General features: G+C 63.2%; 1 protein-coding gene across 1 annotated transcript; it reads left to right on the top strand.

Moving 5' to 3' along the window:
• The first annotated feature begins 7,178 nt into the window (after nucleotides 1–7,178).
• Nucleotides 7,179–15,628, top strand: PLD4 (phospholipase D family member 4). The gene is made up of 10 exons (XM_047736082.1): nucleotides 7,179–7,291; nucleotides 9,210–9,403; nucleotides 10,178–10,361; nucleotides 10,509–10,629; nucleotides 11,165–11,292; nucleotides 11,850–12,050; nucleotides 12,681–12,820; nucleotides 12,967–13,132; nucleotides 13,216–13,312; nucleotides 13,813–15,628. Exons 1-10 carry the CDS (start codon nucleotides 7,265–7,267, stop codon nucleotides 14,013–14,015), a joined length of 1,461 nt encoding a protein of 486 aa, XP_047592038.1. The 5' UTR covers nucleotides 7,179–7,264; the 3' UTR covers nucleotides 14,016–15,628.
• The last annotated feature ends 884 nt before the right edge of the window (nucleotides 15,629–16,512 follow it).

Here is a 16,512-nt window from a genome sequence, read left to right on the forward strand (position 1 = left end):
CTCCACAGCTGCTGCAAGGCCGCATTAGTCCGCACTGATTATGGGTCTATTTCTCCCTTCAGTGCCATCAGTTTTTCCTGATGTATTTTAAAGTTGTGTTATTAGGTGCGTGCAGTTTAGAATTGTATTCCTGATGGGCCTTTTGTCATCATGAAGTCTTCTTTTTTTTTTAAGATTTTATTTATTTATTTGACAGAGAGAGATCACAAGCAGGCAGAGAGGCAGGCAGAGAGAGAGGGGAGGAAGCAGGCTCCCGCTGAGCAGAGAGCCCGATGCGGGGCTCGATCCCAGGACCCTGAGATCATGACCTGAGCCGAAGGCAGCGGCTTAACCCACTGAGCCACCCAGGCGCCCCTCATTGTACTCTTAGTGGGTACTGCAACAACTATAAAATTCATCTTTCACTTATTATGGTCTAATTAAATTCTTCTTTTTACTACTTCCTGGCACTTACAAAACAATTCACAATTATAAACTTCAATGATAAAATTCATCTTTCACTTATTAGGGCCTGATGTAAGTTTGCGGTTTTACCACTTCCTGGTCCCTGTAAAGACCTTCCAACACTTTAAATCTGTCCACTTCTCCCACCTTTGTGCTACCATGATCAGGCACTTTAACTCTGCAAATACCGTAAACCCTACAGTGAACTATTTTATTAATTTCTACAGTCAACGTGGCCTAAAGGTATTGCCCTGTTCGTCTCTGCTGCTCCCCTCACTCCTGCACGACTGTGTTCCCTCGTGGGATCATTTGCCAATAGACCGTCTTTGAGTGTGTTTCTGCTATCGGTTTACTGTGATAAAATCTCTCAATTTCTTGAGTAGGGGGTGTTTGGAAATGTTTTGCCTTTTCCTTTCACTTGGTGTACTGATAGAGTATTCTAAGCTGCCAGTAACGTTTTTGGGCACGCAAACGTGTTGTCCATTGTCTTCCGGATCTCACTGCTTATGTGGAGAAGTCAAACGTATTACTGTGGACTTTCTAGATGGTGTCCTTTTAGACTTCCTCTTTCTTTGTAGTTTTTCTGTGGTTTTCCTACGACGGGCATCTTCACGCTCGTCTGTGTTGAGGTTTGTGGCCCTTCTTCCAGGGTGTCTGTCCGGCTTTCCCTGGTTTGGGGAACACCTCATCCATTTTCCCTTCAGACACAGTCTGCCCCGTCCCCAACTCTCTCTTGCTGGGATTCCCTTCACATGTGCGTCAGACCTTCGTGTGCGCCCTGTGTGTCTCTCGCGCCGTGGTCCGTGTTTCCTGTGCGTTTTCCACCTTTTACTCTCTGCTGACCCTACAGCGGCCTAGACGTCCTTCAGTTCTGTCCGGTTGACTCTTTACTTCGGTTATTTTATTTTTAGTTCTAGAATTTCTTCGATTTAACAACACTATATTTCATTTCTCTAAGTGGAAATCTCCATCGACCTCGTCTGAGAGCTCTGCCACCCGGACCCCGGCCTCTGCGCTTGGTTCTGTGGTTGGATGTCAGGTGACTCTTGATTTAAAGTGACAGACGCTGTGAAGGGGGCAAAGAGGGATCCCCTGGAGGAAGTTGTCGCTCGGAGAGGGTCACCGCTGAGCAGGGACCGGTCCCGTGCAGTCAGCGACAGAACTTCAGATGTGACAAGGTGTGCTGGACCTCTTCCCTCCTGCCCGCTCGTCCTCCTGGGGCTCTGCTCTCCTGGGCTCAGCAGGAGCCCCACCTGTGGGTCACAGCTGCCAGCACCCTGTCCTCTGTGGAAGGAGAGCCCGGACTCAAGTTTGAGTCCCCAGAACCATAATAGCATTGAGCTGTGTTCAGCTTCTCAGGCTCAGGGCTGTGCCCTCAGCCTCTTGTCCCTACGCAGGACATCTGTCAGCGCCTCACGAGGGAAGGCGGCCCAGGGCGTCGGGCGTCCGGTGCTGCTCCCCTCACGAGGGAAGGCGGCCCCCGAGTCCGGGAGACTCCAGTGGAGCCGCCGGATTCCCGACCCGGCTCCGTGGGGCTCCCAGAGCATGCCCCGCCTCTGCCTCTCGCACTCTGCCTCCTCTCTGCCCGCTGGGACGTCGGGAATTGTTAGTCCGAGTAGCGCTGAAACCGCGCGCCGAGGCGAGATTTGAGGAAGAAAGGGAAGTCCCCACGCACCGGGAGTCGCGTGGGGACCTGGAAGCTGGAATGGCCAAGGGGCCGTATGCGAGCCCCTCTGGGGACAGCTACGGGCCCAGAAATGTCCCTCATGGCCGAGCTCTTGAGATATCTGTCCACACGCACTCAGGACACAGGACTCGTGTCCAGCAAGAGCAGGGGTGGAATTAAGAACCGTGCTCAGAGCCGAGTGTCCTCAAGGCTGACGCACAGGGAAAGGGGTAAGAGAGCCCTACCCGGGGTTCCGGGGAGCGAGCAGGGAAGCTCGTCTTTTCCCCAGGCTCTGGGTTGGAGGAAACACCTGCGGCAGAAGCGGAGGCCTCGGAGGGTGCTGAGCAGCCAGTAAACTGTGCCAAGTCGCACCTGCGGCGGCAAGGCTGAGGCGAAGACGGCAGCCGGGGCAGGGAGTCGGAGGCGCGGGACGCGGGTGTACAGGGTCACCGCACGTGCCGCCTGCGTTCCGCAAGGGGAGGACATGGGAAAGAGGCAGAGGCCATAGCCTCAGAGAGAATGGCTGAGAATGTTCTAGAAATGATCACAGGCATAAATCCTGCAGTTTGAGAGCTCCAAGCCCCAAGGTGAGAGCCAGCCTCACTGGGACATGCCCCGCTGAAACCCAGAAGACCCCAGACAGAAAACCTCCAGAGCCGACCGGCTGGTGAGAGACGTGGCCTCAGAGGGACAGCCGGGCACGGACGCCCGTTCCTCCCGGGAGCGCACCAAGGTCGGATCGGGGCCTTCGGCGACAGGAAGACAGTTGTCACCCAGCTAAACTGTCCTTCCAGAGTGAGGGAGAGAGAGGCAGTCTCGGGCGGGGAAGCCGACGCGTCCGCTCTGCAGGCGGGGATGCAGGGGTCCGGGAAGGGTGGCAGTGGAGCTCGGAGGAGCAGGGCGGCGAGCCAGCGGGGAGGAAACCAGTCCATGGGCGGCAAGTCTCGGGACCCACGGAGTGCAGTCTCGGGACCCACAACAGCCGCTGGGGTGCATCCCCCAGGAAAGGGGGGCTGACACCCCAGAGGTAAATGCACAGAACCCCCAGGCTGTCGCGGGAAGCAAGTTCCTCCTGTTGAGGGGCGGAGCGAGCCCTTAGCGGGGCTGCAAAGTCCAGTGGCCGGCAGGTGCTGCAGATGTGGGCGGCGGGCCGGGGAGGGGGTGGGGGAGCTCGTGCCCTGCCTCACGGTGGATCAACCGCCCCGTGCCCGCTCAGCCTGTGCCAAGCCCCATGTTGGCCTGGAGGGACCGTGAGGAGGATGAACCATCAAACTTTCCATCTGGGGGTCCTGCCTGACCTCTCCTGCGGAGACACGGTGGCAGGGGGTCGGACCGCACCCCCGAAGGTGTGGGAGCAGCAGGGCCCACCTGGGGCGGCCTCGTCATAAAGGAGACCTTTATGGGGTCTCGGGACTTGGTGTCAGCTCGTTCTCTCCTCAGTCCGGCTCAGAAGCCTGGCGCCGCATCCTTCTAAGTTCTCGAAAGGAGGAATGAAGAGCCCGGGGTGGGGGCGGGGACCAGCCCCTCCAAGCTGCAGGGTGGGTCTGAGGCCACCTGCTGTGTGCACCGAGCGCTCGGACGTGGGCTCCCGTGCTGTGTGCCGGACAGGATCCAGGATCCGAAAGGAGACTGCCGGGGCGCCCAGCGGGCTCGGTCGCTACAGCGTGCGACTCCTGACTTTGGGGTCGTGAGCTCGAGGCCGGCGCTGGATGTAGAGATGCCTAAAGTAAATAAACTTCAAAAAAAAAAAAAAAAAAAAAAAGGAAACCACCCCAGGAACACTGAAGAATGCCTCAGTCAAGGAGAATGTACTAAAACCAACCACAGGGGCGCCTGGGGGCCTCAGTGGGTTAAGCCTCTGCCTTCAGCTCAGGTCATGATCTCAGGGTCCTGGGATCAAGCCCCGCATCGGGCTCTCTGCTCAGCAGGGAGCCTGCTTCCTCCTCTCTCTCTCTGCCTGCCTCTCTGCCTACTTGTGATCTCTCTGTCAAATAAATAAATAAAATCTTTAAAAAAAAATCCCTTACACAGGAATGATGGGGTTCTGACCGTACAGACTCCTAAGGGCCTCGGGTTCCAGGGAAAACAATGGTCTGTCAAGAATTCTGCACCTGGAACGCTATTCTTCAATAGTGAAGGAAAACTAGAGACATTTTCACGTTCCCAAGGACTGAGTGTCACCAACACATGCCCGTGCAAGGATGATAACCGGTGACTGAGAACCGCATAGCCAACAGCATTCCTACTCCAGCCGGTTGCAAAGGATGTATTTCGGGAGGGCGAGCGGCAGGCAGGTCTGAAATAGGAGAAGGGAGGGTGAGCAGGTCATTCTCGCACACCCTGACGGCACAAAACGATGATACGGTGTACAGCGTGTGGGGCTTCAAGTAATAGCAATAGCAAGACAGGACAAGCGTGGGAGACACATGTGCTGGAGAGCATCAGAGGTAAAGTTCTCGAAGGTCCTTGCGCTACTCAGGAAGAGGGAAAGACATTCCTTCTGTCTATGCCTCCTTACGGACGCAAGGTAAACAACCAAAGGCAAGCCGGTGACAGCATGGGGACGCGACCGCCTGCAGCAACACAATGAAAGGGCGTTTACTCCGGGAGCAGACGCGCAGTGGTCTGTCCTTCAGGCGTGAAGCCGGCGCCTCAGCTCCCCTCCTGGCTGCGTGGCCAGATCCTAGGAGGGAGCGACGGAGCCCTCTTCACTGGACGTCTCCCTGGGCAGTGTGTGGGTCAGAACCTGCGCCGTGGCCGTCACGGGGACCACAGCCGGCGGCGGGAAGAATGACCCTCTCGGCTCTCAGAAGCGCGGAAGAGCACTCGGGAAGAGCGGCGTGGGGGGGCCGTGGAGGGCCCGTCACTGAGAGGTCACAGCTTGAGCGGGACAGGAAAACAGGAGAAAACTCAGTCCACCCAGAAGAGCAGGAAGAAGGACCAAGAACCAAGGATGTGGGCCAAGCACACGAGAGAAGGAATGACAGATGGAACTGCAGTGGTCGTCACAGTGAACGTAAACAGACAAAACCCAGCTGGAACGGGTAAGGACGCCGCAGAGACGGCACTTCACACGCCGGGGCTAGCGGCGCTGGGGGCTCAGTTGGGGAGCGTCTGCCTTGGACTCGGGTCATCTCAGGGTCCTGGGATCCAGCCCCATGCCGGGCTCCCTGCTCGGCGGGGAGTCTGTTTCTCCCTCTGCCCCTCCCCCTGCTCTTGCTCTCTCTCTCTCAAATAAGTAAATAAAATCTTTAAAAATTAAATTCCAGCTCTGTTGCTCACTAGACACAGATCTGAAATGCAAGAAGGCCCATCAACCGAAGGCAGAGGACATTTTTTTTAAAAAACCACACAGATTTTAAGCTAAAAATAGGACAACATAGCTTTTTAAGACCAAAGTTCTTACCAGGGAAAGTGAGAGCGCAGGGACAGGTGGCTTAGTCGGAGACAAAGAGACCGGGCAGTGCAGCCTCCACTGCGGGAAGCCAGAGTCCGCGTGGGAAGCCACGGACCAGCACAGCCCTCCCACTGATTCCGGGCCGAGGACACAGAACGTCCATTAGTGACGCGTAGGAGTTGAAAGCACATCCGTGAGCGGGATCCGCAGACGGATCTAGATGCCAGAACCCCCTGGCAGAGGCTGCGCGCTCTTCTCGAGCGCGTTTTGGTTCTGAGCCCACAACGTTACGCCTCTTGAGCAACGTTAAAGACGTGACGCTGTGCAGGCTTTGCTTCCTAACCCAACGCGACCGAACTAGGAGTCAGTCAGGGAGAAGGAACTTCACGTGTGCTTGGAAATCTTAAACCGAATTTCTTTTTTTTTTTTTTACTACTTTAGTTATTTATTTATTTTTAAGATTTTATTCATTTATCTGACAGACAGAGACCACAAGCAGGCAGAGAGGCAGGTCGGGGGGGAAGCAGGCTCCCCGCTGAGCAGCGAGCCCGATGCGGGGCTCGATCCCAGGACCCCGGGACCGTGACCGGAGCCGAAGGCAGACGCCTCAGGACGGAGCCACCAGGCGCCCTCCAGCTTCGGCTCTAGAAGTCTGACGTTAGAACACGCGCTTGATTTTACCTGCTCAGCCACATGAAATAGCAAGAAAACCCTTGCAGAGAAAAGTCTTGCATTTCGGCTAGTAGCACTACTGTTTGGAGTGATGCTAGGATTATTACTTGGAAACTGTGTTAAACATGTTATAAGCCAAAGCTAACAAGTAATTGCACGAATGTCAGGGGCCGCATGTTTGCGTGTGAGAGAGAAGGGAGAGGAGTACAAACCCACCCAGGAGGAAAGCTTGTCGTCCCCGAGGGAGACGCGTGCCCGCACGTCCACGGCAGCATGACGCACCGCAGCAGAGACAGGGTGGCAGCGCCTCACTCCCCGCGCCCAGTTGCAGGGCGAGCAGCAGAGACTCCGTGGGGAGGGCAGGTGGATCTCCGGGTCGTGGCCAGGTCAGACGATGTAGCCGTTAGTGCCCTTATGAAAGAGCCCCCAGAGCCCCCCGGCCCTTCCCTCTCAGGAAGACAGAGTGAGGAGAGATGCAGGACCCAACCTGCGGGTGCCGTGGCCTTACTCCCGGCCCTCAGAGCTGTGAGGAGCAAGTGTCTGCCATCTCCAAGCTGCCCGGTCCGTGCCGCTTGGTTAGAGCAGCCTGAGCAGACTCAGGGAAACCCGGACCATGCTCCTGGGAACACGGAGCTGACGGCTGAAACCCAGCAGCCATTGTGGGCCACGAGGCTGCTCGTCCACCCCAAGGTTCCGGAGCTAGGGTTCCCAAGGAGGGGCCTGGAGGGACCTGGCTCCCCATGGCCTTAGAGCCAACACCGTCTTTAGGCCGCCAGCCCCTAATCCTGGTTAGTGCGAGAGAGAGACAGACAATCTTGCCCGAGCCAGGCTCCTTGGGTCTCTGGGCCTCCACCTGGCGACTGGGGCCGGGGAGAGACTTTCTCAGGAGGTGGCAGTTCCCAGCCGCACCCTCTGGCTGGCCCACCCAGCTCCCGATGTCTGTCGGGGGTGCCAGCGAGGGAGGTACTTCGGACGAAGAGGAAGTGGCCGAAAGGGGAAGCAGCGGGCTGCAGGGAGGAGGCAGGTGGGCTGGGGGCGGGGGCAGCTGCCGGAGCTGAGGGCCTGCAGTCTGTGGCTGGAGCAAGATGAAGGCCAAGGCGGTACCCTCGGAGGTGAGTCTGGGAGCCCGGGGCCAGACAGGAGAGGCAGGCTGGAGCCGGCTGCCAGCGAGCCCAGGCCCGGGGGATCACAGAGCCCCCGGCGGGGCCTGGCAGCCTCACCCCAGCTCCGCAGGGCAGGAAGTCGCACGCCTCCAGCCGTGACCGCTGATGCCTGAGGGGCCCCAGCCTAGCCCCAGCCCAGGAACACAGTGGCTAGTGGGCCACCCCCTCCCCAAGGCCGGCCCAAGCCCAGGGACACAGGCTTTCTGTCACTGCAGCGAGCCAGCAGCTCTGCAGTGGCCTGGAGCTGCCCTGGGGGCGGCCTCCCCAGGCCCCAGTGCTGTTCCGAGGACCCAAGATGGGGGGAGGATGTGCTCCGGGGAGCGGAGGTCGGGGAGGCGCCTGGGACGGGTCCGAGTCCCAGTGGGGCTGCAGGGCTCTGATCTGCCCTCTCTGCCTGGGACACTTGGGGAACAGGCCCCTTTCCCCTGTGGTACAGCGGAAAGGTGGGGGGAAGGAGAGGTCAGTCCAAGGAGGTCCCTAGGGCCCCTTTGTTCAGCCCCCAGCCCCAGACTTCCCACTGGCTGCATCTCCTGAGACTCGGTGAAGCCTCGATGGACCCCGGGGCGTGGGCGGTCCCCTGTGCTGGGCTCTGCCATGTGGGGGGGCAGAGTGAGGTTCTGAACCCAGCTCTGGGGGGACTCCCTGGTTCTGCCGGAGGCCTCGTTCTGGCTTCCGAGGCCCCTCCCTGCACTCCCGGCGGGCATGCCGAACCCTGGAGTGCTTGGCCCACCGAAGCCACCATGGGGGACCCCTGTCCACCTGGCTTCCAGCTCTCGGTGGGACTAGCTGCCCTGAGGGGGTAGAGCCCTGGGGCAGAAGGGGGCCCCCACACAGCACCCCAGGTTCCCCAGCCCTCAGGCCCCCAGATGGCAACAAAGGGTCCCCGCTCAGCCCCCGCCGTGCCTTCCCAGCCAGGACGAAGGGTGCTCCCTGAGTCCCAGAAGGGGGCTGCTGAGGCTCCCCCAGGCTGGGACCCACCCTGGGAAAGGAGGTGGCTTTTCACGGGCTGGTAAGGAGGGCCCAGCTGAAAGCAGAAATGGCTCCGGGGCTCACCATGCACATGGCTGAAAGAAGGAACCAAGATTCAGACACGCAGGTGCCCGATGAGAGCGAGACGGCGACGGGGAGCCAGAGGGCCGGGCTAGCTCCTCTGGCACAGACGGACACGAACACCCACGTGCGCACACACAGCCACGCGTACACACACGCACATGCACACAGACACACGCACAACGCAATGCACACACGCACACATGCGGTGCACACACACGGACACACATGCGTGCATGTGCACACACAGACACGCGTGCACACCGGCTTCAGGCTCCACACGGAGTCACCATCTGCAGGGCAGCGGAGGGCAGTGGAGGGAAGACCAGTGCCGGGCCTGCAGCTGCTGGTGACACCAGGTCGCCGTGTCAGGGGCTGAGACCTCCGCAGAGAGCATCAGTGGCCCTGGCCCCCGCGCTCCACAGGCCCACAGCCCACAGGACAGAGAGCCTAGCGCAGCAGAACAGGGGGCTCGAGGGAGAGGGAGGGGGTTCCACAGCCTCGGGGGACCCTGCACCAGAGCGGCAAGGATAAAACCAGCCAGACCAGTGCGCTCCTCTCAGCTCCCCAATCCCTGTCCTGGGGGCCCCAAGGGAAAGCCCCAGGCCACTTGGTCCCCCCTCCCCACAGGGAGTTTGGGCCCTGCTCAGTGCCATCTTCCCGTCCTTCACCCATCCAGCCCCCCAGCAGGCCTGGCCCTCCCTGGGAGCCGGCGACAGTCTCTGTCAGCCCCGGAAGGGCCACCTCAGCCCACCCAGAGGTAGAGCACACGCATGCCATCCGGGGACCACATGGTGACACCCTTCTCCTGCTGCAGGTGCTGGGAGTGCTGGCCGTGCTGTGGCTTGGTGCTGTGGCTCTTGCCTACGTCCTGTGGCAAGTGTACCTCCCGCCCACCAGCGGCCAGCTGCACCCAGAGGAAGGGCCCACCTCGTCCCTGGGCCAAGGCTCCAGCCGGGCCTGGGAGCCCCGGAGAGGGGAGGCCGTGCCGCAGCCACAGGATGCTTGCCGGTGAGTGTCTGCGAGGTCTGCAGGCCCGTGGGCCCGTGCTCAGCTCTGCCCCTCTGTGAGCTTCCTGCCCTTGGACCGGCCCCGCGGGCCCGCACGGCCCTCTGCCACTTCTCAGAAGAGACAGCTGGCTGGGAAGGGCGGCCCCAAGGTGGGGATGGGCCGGAGCTGACGGACTTGGGGTGTTCTATGCAGCAAACACAGGCCGCTGTCCAGGGGCTCCGCCGAGGCTGCAAAGCCCGGAGCCACCTGGGCAGCTTCTCAGCCTTCCTGTCCTGGTGTCGCTGTTCCCAGCTGCCCGGCCACCTGCCTTTCACGCTTTCTGCTGGGTGGGGGGTAGTCCTGCTCAGAGCCGGCCTGTGGAGCCCAAGATGCGCTCCCACCACCTCCTGGTCCGGGGCTTCCTCCGGGTCAGCTTGCGCCGTCTCCAGGGGCCTCCTTTCCAGTCGGCAGCCCAGACCCAACCTCAGCTCAGAGCGACGGCTCTCCAGCAGCCGTGCCTGGAACTGGGCTGGGCCCGGGGCCCCAGTCTGCGTTGCTCCCTCCCTGGCTCCCCCCAGCGCCCCCCGGGGTCGCTGCCCGCAGCAGGCTTGTTGGGGCTCACGCCTGCTCTATCCAGTCTAGTCGGCTCCCCTGCCGTGCTCCCCTGGCCTGGGCTCGGGCCCCATGTTGGCAGTGACCGCCCCCCCCGGCCTGGCCAGTGGGGACTGGGCAGGGGACGCGAGGTGGGTTGGTGGCCCCCGTTCTCCGCTCAGGCCCCATGGGCTCTCTCTGCAGGCTTGTCCTTGTGGAGAGCACCCCCCGGGACCTCCCTGCTGCAGCTGGCAGCCCGTCAGCCCAGCCCCTGGCCCAGGCCTGGCTACAGCTGCTGGACGCCGCCCAGCACAGCATTCACGTGGCCTCCTTCTACTGGTCCCTCACAGGGGCCGACATTGGAGTCAACGACTCGTCCTCCCAGCTGGTATGCCCAGCCCTGCCCACCCCATCCGGGTGCTGGGCACATCTCTCTCAGTCTGAGCTGTGGGTGGGCAAGGTAGCCTCCCGGGAGAGGTCTGGGTCCTTCCTAGTTGGCGGGGCGTCACCCCTCACGGCTGGCCCGGCCTCGCAGGGGGAGGCCCTTCTTCGGAAGCTGGAGCAGCTGCTGGACAGGAACATTTCCCTGGCTGTGGCGACCAACAGCCCGTCACTGGCCAAGAACTCCACGGACCTGCGGGTCCTGGCGGCCCGAGGTAGGTGCCTGTCTGGCCTGGGCCCGTAACCTCAGGGGCAGGCATGGCTCGTGACCTGCTGGTGCCACAGGACGAGGAAGGCGCGCAGAGCTGCGTGGGATGGGCTAGGAGGGGGTGTCCATGCTTCCCTCGTTCACCGGGAGGGCAGGGGCCGGGGTGGCGTGCTTAAAGTCAGCCTCACCCGGGACTGGGGCTGGTTCCAAGGGGCCAGACGGTCATCCTCCGTGGTGGGCAGAGCCTAGGGAGGCCTCGGGGCCCCCCTGAGCCCAGCTGCTCTCACCTGTGGGTGGGCTCAGGCTGGGAGCTCAGCTGGGCAGTGATCCTTTAGCCCCGGGCTCTGGAGGGGGCGGCCCCGAGGGATCCAGGGTCAGTCGATGCCTTCGTCGCCCCCTGCCAAGTGGGGACGATGACGGCTTGGGCTTAGCAGGACTGCTCTGAGGGCAAACGAGCTGTCCCGCCATGAGGAATTGGGCTCACCGCGAAGCGGGCACCTGGTGAGACCCCGGTGACCACACGGTCCTCGCCTCCCGCCCAGGTGCCCAGGTGCGGTTCGTGCCCTTGAGGAAGCTCACCGGGGGCGTTCTGCACTCCAAATTCTGGGTTGTGGACGGACGGCATGTCTACCTGGGCAGTGCTAACATGGACTGGCGGGCCCTGACGCAGGTGAGTCCCGAGGGCAGGGAGACCCACCAGGGGCTCGTCCGCTGCCCGTGCTCCCGGGGCCTGGTGATGTCCCGTGCAGCCCGGGGTGGAACAGGGGTGGGGCGTCGCCCTGGTGCGCGGGCCGGGTCGGGAGTTTGGGAATCCTGCACGGCGCCTGCCCTCGCACCCCGGAATGTCGTTCTGCCCGCGGGAAGACGCTGCAGTCTCTGCACCAGGGAAACCTGCATCCCTGAAGGAAAAGCAAAGCATGAAAAACCAGCCCGAGAAGGGTGGCGGCAAACGCAGCCATGCCGGTCGTCTGTCACCGGACAGGGACGCGATGAACGACTTCTCTTAGGCATTTTCTGTTTCTGCGGTAACAAGCACAGGCTGCTGCTTTGATGGTTGGGTACAACGTTCAAGACGAGCAGGGCCCCCGTCACCCCTGCACCTCCTGCGAGCGCACTGTCTGTCACACTGTCTGTCCTGACTCCCGCGGAGGCGCTGCCAGCGTGGGGGGCCGCGCTCCGTCCCAGGGCAGAGGCCCACTCCCCGCAGCCGCCGCCCTGTCCCCACAGGTGAAGGAGCTGGGCGCCGTCATCTACAACTGCAGCCGCCTGGCCCTCGACCTGGAGAGGACCTTCCAGACCTACTGGGTGCTGGGGGCACCAAGGGCTGTCCTCCCCAGAGCCTGGCCTCGGAGCTTCTCGTCCCACATCAACCGCTTCCGGCCTCTCCGGGGCCACTTTGACGGGGTGCCCACCACGGCCTATTTCTCCGTAAGATCGGCCGACGGGGCCTGCCAGACCCCCGGGGGAGCCTGCCCCACCGCCTTGCCGCCCAGCGCCCAGGACCCGGCTGTGGTCCCCCGGCCAGAGGCGGGCTGTCTGCAGACCCAGCTCCAGGAGAGGACGCGGGCCGTGCGGTCCACGGGAAACAGGCAGCCTGGGAGGGGGCGGGGCTTCCCATGGCCCAGGGAGGGGGGCTCCAAGCAACTGTTGGGTGGGGATGAGGGGCTTCTGCCTGGGGCCTGGGAGGGCCAGGGGAAACCAGCTCATCTAGTGGGTCCGTCCCTCTGCAGGCGGGGAAGGGGGAGGGGGCGGGCTGACCCTCCATCTGGGCGAGTGGCCGGGGCTGGTCTCTGGAGACCCAGCATCAGGCCGGGGTGGGGGGGGGGTCCTCTGGAAGGCCCGGGGGTGCAGCGCGGGGCAGGCTTCCCGGCCTTCCTGCCCAGACCGAGGGCAGTCCTGAGGTCCCGGTGCAGAGCCTCCCTCCCCTGTCCCCACCTCTCCAGGGGCCCCTCTGGTCTTCCTCTGAGACCCCACGTGCTGGAGGGTGAGGGCAGGCGGTGGTCGCAGTTCCAGGAAGCAAACGGCTCAGCGCCCTCGGGGACCTCTCTGCCTGGACAGGCCTCGCCGCCAGCGCTCTGCCCTCACGGTCGCACGCGGGACCTGGAAGCCCTGCTGGCCGTGGTGCGCGGTGCCCGGGAGTTCATCTACGTCTCGGTGATGGAGTACTTCCCCAGCACGCGCTTCAGCCACCCGGCCAGGTAGGGGAGTGGGAGCCTGGGGTGGGGGTCCGCTCTGCGGATGGGCAGCACCCAGCACATTTCCTCTCCCACTGGGACCCCTGCTCAGCCCCGGCTTGCAGTCAGGGTCCCCGTTGGCCCGAGGACCCTGAGCCGCCCTCCCACAGGTACTGGCCGGTGCTGGACACCGCGCTGCGGACAGCGGCCTTCAACAGGGGTGTGCGTGTGCGCCTGCTGGTCAGCTGCTGGCCCCACACGGACCCCAGCATGTTCCCCGACCTGAGGTCCCTGCAGGCCTTCAGCAACCCCGCGGCCGGGGTCTCGGTGGATGTGGTGAGGACCCCCGCCCCGGGGGCTGGGCTGGGGTGGGCGGTCCTTCTCCCCCTCCTCACGTGCTCCCTCTCTGTTCCCCAAAGAAAGTCTTCATCGTGCCGGTGGGAAATCACTCCAACATCCCCTTCAGCAGGGTGAGCCACAGCAAGTTCATGGTCACAGAGAAGGCGGCCTACATTGGTGAGCAGGCAGGGGCACTGCCCCAGGACCCTGAGTCCTTGAGGGGCACCGAGCATGTGTGCATGACCACGGAGGCCACAAAAACCCACAGAAGGGGGACATGACCACCAAGCAGTGGCTGGGCCAGGGTGCTGAAGGGGACTCTGTTCTCATGGGCGGCACGGACCCCTCAGGACAGAGGCGAGCCAAGGGGGGGCTCTCAGGTCCAGGACAGGTCCAGGCCCAGGACGCCGGGCAGGTGGGAAGCCCTGAGCCCCAAGTTTTCAGGATGCTGAGTTGGGACACCAGCCCCGGGGGACATGGGAGGAGCCGCACCGCACGCGAGGAGAGCTGGTTGGCTCTTCTGCATCTGAGGGGCTGGCCCGGCTGCAGTTCCGGCAGCCCAGTGGCCGCGCAGCCTCTCTGTCCCCAGCGTCGTGGCCGAGCCTGATGACTGGGCCCTGCGGAGGGAGAGAGCCCCGTCCCAGTCACACGGGACTCTCTCCCACCCGCGGCCCCAGGCACCTCCAACTGGTCAGAGGACTACTTCAGCAGTACCTCAGGAGTGGGCCTGGTGGTCAGCCAGAGAGCGCCCAGCGGCCGGCCGGGGCTCCTCACCACGCAGGAGCAGCTGCGTCGCCTGTTCGAGCGAGACTGGGATTCCCGCTACGCCGTGGGCCTGGATGCACAAGCCCAGGGCCAGGATTGCGCCTGGCGAGGCTGAGGGGCTGCTCTGCCCAGTCCCCGGCCCGCAGCTCCCGCCTCCCGCCGCGCCTCCCCACCTGCCTCGGGTCGGGGCTCCAAGCCGCCCGTCCTCACAAGCCCTGCTCACGTGCAGGACCTCCCAGCTCCTGGCAGGTGCAGATGCACGGCTTGCCCTCAGCACCTGAACCGGCCCCTTGCACGCCCCACCTCCTCCAGGGAGCCTTCCGGGATTGTCCTCCCTGACCCACAGAGCCACAGTCCCTACCCACAAAGGAGGCTTTAGAATCCACGCACTTCCCTGCCTGTCTGTGTGGGTCTGGCATGGGCTGCCTCCACTCCTCTCGGCCCCAGGTTGGGGTTCGGCACCCCCCACCCTGGGACTGCTCTACCTGCCTGTCGGTGCCTAGGCCTCACCCACAGGAACCGGGGGTGAGGCTGGAGCAGGGGCCGGACAGGGAACCCAGCATGGGGGACAGGTGGAGAGGGGAGGGGTTCAGGGCTGCTGTGTGGCCCCTAGGACCATGTGCAGTGAGGACCGGCCCTTCAGGCAGGGTTGAGAGAACCTGGTTTGGAGCCAGGGGTGGGGGGTTGGGGGTGGAGTGCTGGCACCAGGCCGGGGTGGGCCTTGGACACAGACCTGCCCAGGGGCCCCCGCCCCAGGAGGCGCCCGGACACCGCCCTGCAGAGGCTCTGAATCCTTTTGACACCTGGGTTCTGGCCCTTCTGCCGGATCAGAGGCCGTCCCAGCGCACCCACTTGGCCTCTCCTGGGACTTCTGGTTTCTGACCAAGGTTCCAGAGCCCACCTGATCTGTGGAGGCCACCCTGGGTGGCAGTGTGGGGTGAGCTCTGTGGCCAGGGGACCCTGGACTCTGAGGGAGCTGAGCGAGTAGATGCCCGCGTCCAGCCCTCCCACATCCTTGGGTGCCTCTCCCCTGCCTGCCCCGTCCTCTCTGCTCCACAGTGAGCGGGTGGGCTGCAGTCAGGCCCCTACGCGTCAGCATCCTTGTCGGTGAGGAAGGTCCCCGACCCAGCCTGCTCCCCTGCCCAGACATGCAGGGCAGCCCCGGCCTCTGGGAGCTGGTCTGTCTGTGAACAGCCCTGGACCAAACCAAGCCCCCCGGGCCGCTGTGGCAGCTCCCCGCGGCTCCTGTCCCCTGCCCATGGACTGCACAGCAACTCCTGTCAGAAACAGACCCTGTCCTGGACCCATGGTGCCCTCCAGAGCTGTGTGGGGGTTTGCGCTCTGGTCCTGGCCCCCAGCAGCGGTGTCCCCGGGCCGGTCAACCACGAGCCATCAGGTGTCCGTGCTCCAGGTCGTGCCTGGACGACAGGGAAAAAGCCACAGCCATGGCCCAGTGGCCATTGCCACGGAAGGGGCTGGTGGCCACACATCGGGCAGCCTCTATGGCCTGTTGCAAAGCAGACCTTCCCCTCAGGAGACCCCTGAGCTTGTGAGGCTTGAGAGGCCCCCTGGGGTGCCTTGATGTGGCTCCTTCTGGGCCACGGTGGACAGACTCTGACGTGGTCCTCGCGACCTTGCCCTGGAAGCCGTGTCCTGTGTGACCCCTCCCCTTGGTGGCGGGCACAACCCGTGTTTGCTTGTGAGCAATAGAACACACAAAGGGGCCAATCTGTCACTTCTGCGACTGTGTGACACGCGTCTGTGAGCGCGCCCCGCTGGGGGTCTGCTCCTTGATAGCCAGAGGAAGCTCCTGGGCTGTGGCTGGTCCTCAGCGAGACCCCCGAGGCAGGGCACGGAGCGCGGCAGCGAGACACCGCGGCCCTCACCCGTCCGGCCCGCAAGTGCTGTGAGCGGCCACCTTGGTGGAGGGACCCCAGCCCCGGCCCTCGCCCCGGCCCCAGCCTGCAGGACCCTGGGCTGAGGACCCAGCTAAGCGGGGCTCGGACTCCGATGCACAGGAACTGGGAGGTCACAAACGCGAGCTGTCGTCAGCTGCTGGCCTGTGGCAAGGCCGTCGCGCAGCATGGAGGCCGCGTGGGAGGATCCTGCCGCCCTTCCCACCTCCAGCCCCAAGGCCCCCATGTCTCAGGCCCTGACTGCAGCTTCACATGAGGCCAGAAGCCCGTGGCGCCCAGCTGACCCCTGCGACGGTGTTCCCAGGAGGACGGCCTGACACACAGGATAGGCCAGGAGTGTCTGCCTGGGGGTGCTGGTCTCTCCTGACTTCGGGACAAACGCCCCGCTGACTCCTCCCCCTTTCCAGTTCACGGACTGCCCGTTCTCTGGAGGACGGCCCGTCCTCAGGGTGGGTGGCCTTCCCATTGGCCACGGGGAGGGCACGGTGTGCACACGGTAGGAGGGGAGCCCTCTGCTCTGCCTGCTGGGGCAGCACCAGGTGGGGGCTCACCCACAGTCTGAGAGGGGTTCGGAGTGGGTCATCAGGAGCCCCCCGGGGCCAGGTGGGGCGGGGCAGGCTACACTGGGGACGCTGTGAGCCCCTGGCCCGGGAGGGGCATGCAGAGCACTCAAGACGAGGAGATTGGGTACCCGGG

This window comes from Lutra lutra, chromosome 7 (assembly GCF_902655055.1).
Source record: "Lutra lutra chromosome 7, mLutLut1.2, whole genome shotgun sequence".
Taxonomy (NCBI): Eukaryota; Metazoa; Chordata; class Mammalia; order Carnivora; family Mustelidae; genus Lutra; species Lutra lutra.

What these genes read in the sequence shown, in the direction of transcription:
- PLD4 (XM_047736082.1), top strand. Translation starts at nt 7,265, where the DNA reads ATGAAGGCCAAGGCGGTACCCTCGGAG. An exon ending in CAGCCACAGGATGCTTGCCG is followed by an intron (nt 9,404 to 10,177) that starts GTGAGTGTCTGC and finishes CTCTCTCTGCAG; the next exon opens with GCTTGTCCTTGTGGAGAGCA. An exon ending in ACTGGCGGGCCCTGACGCAG is followed by an intron (nt 11,293 to 11,849) that starts GTGAGTCCCGAG and finishes CTGTCCCCACAG; the next exon opens with GTGAAGGAGCTGGGCGCCGT.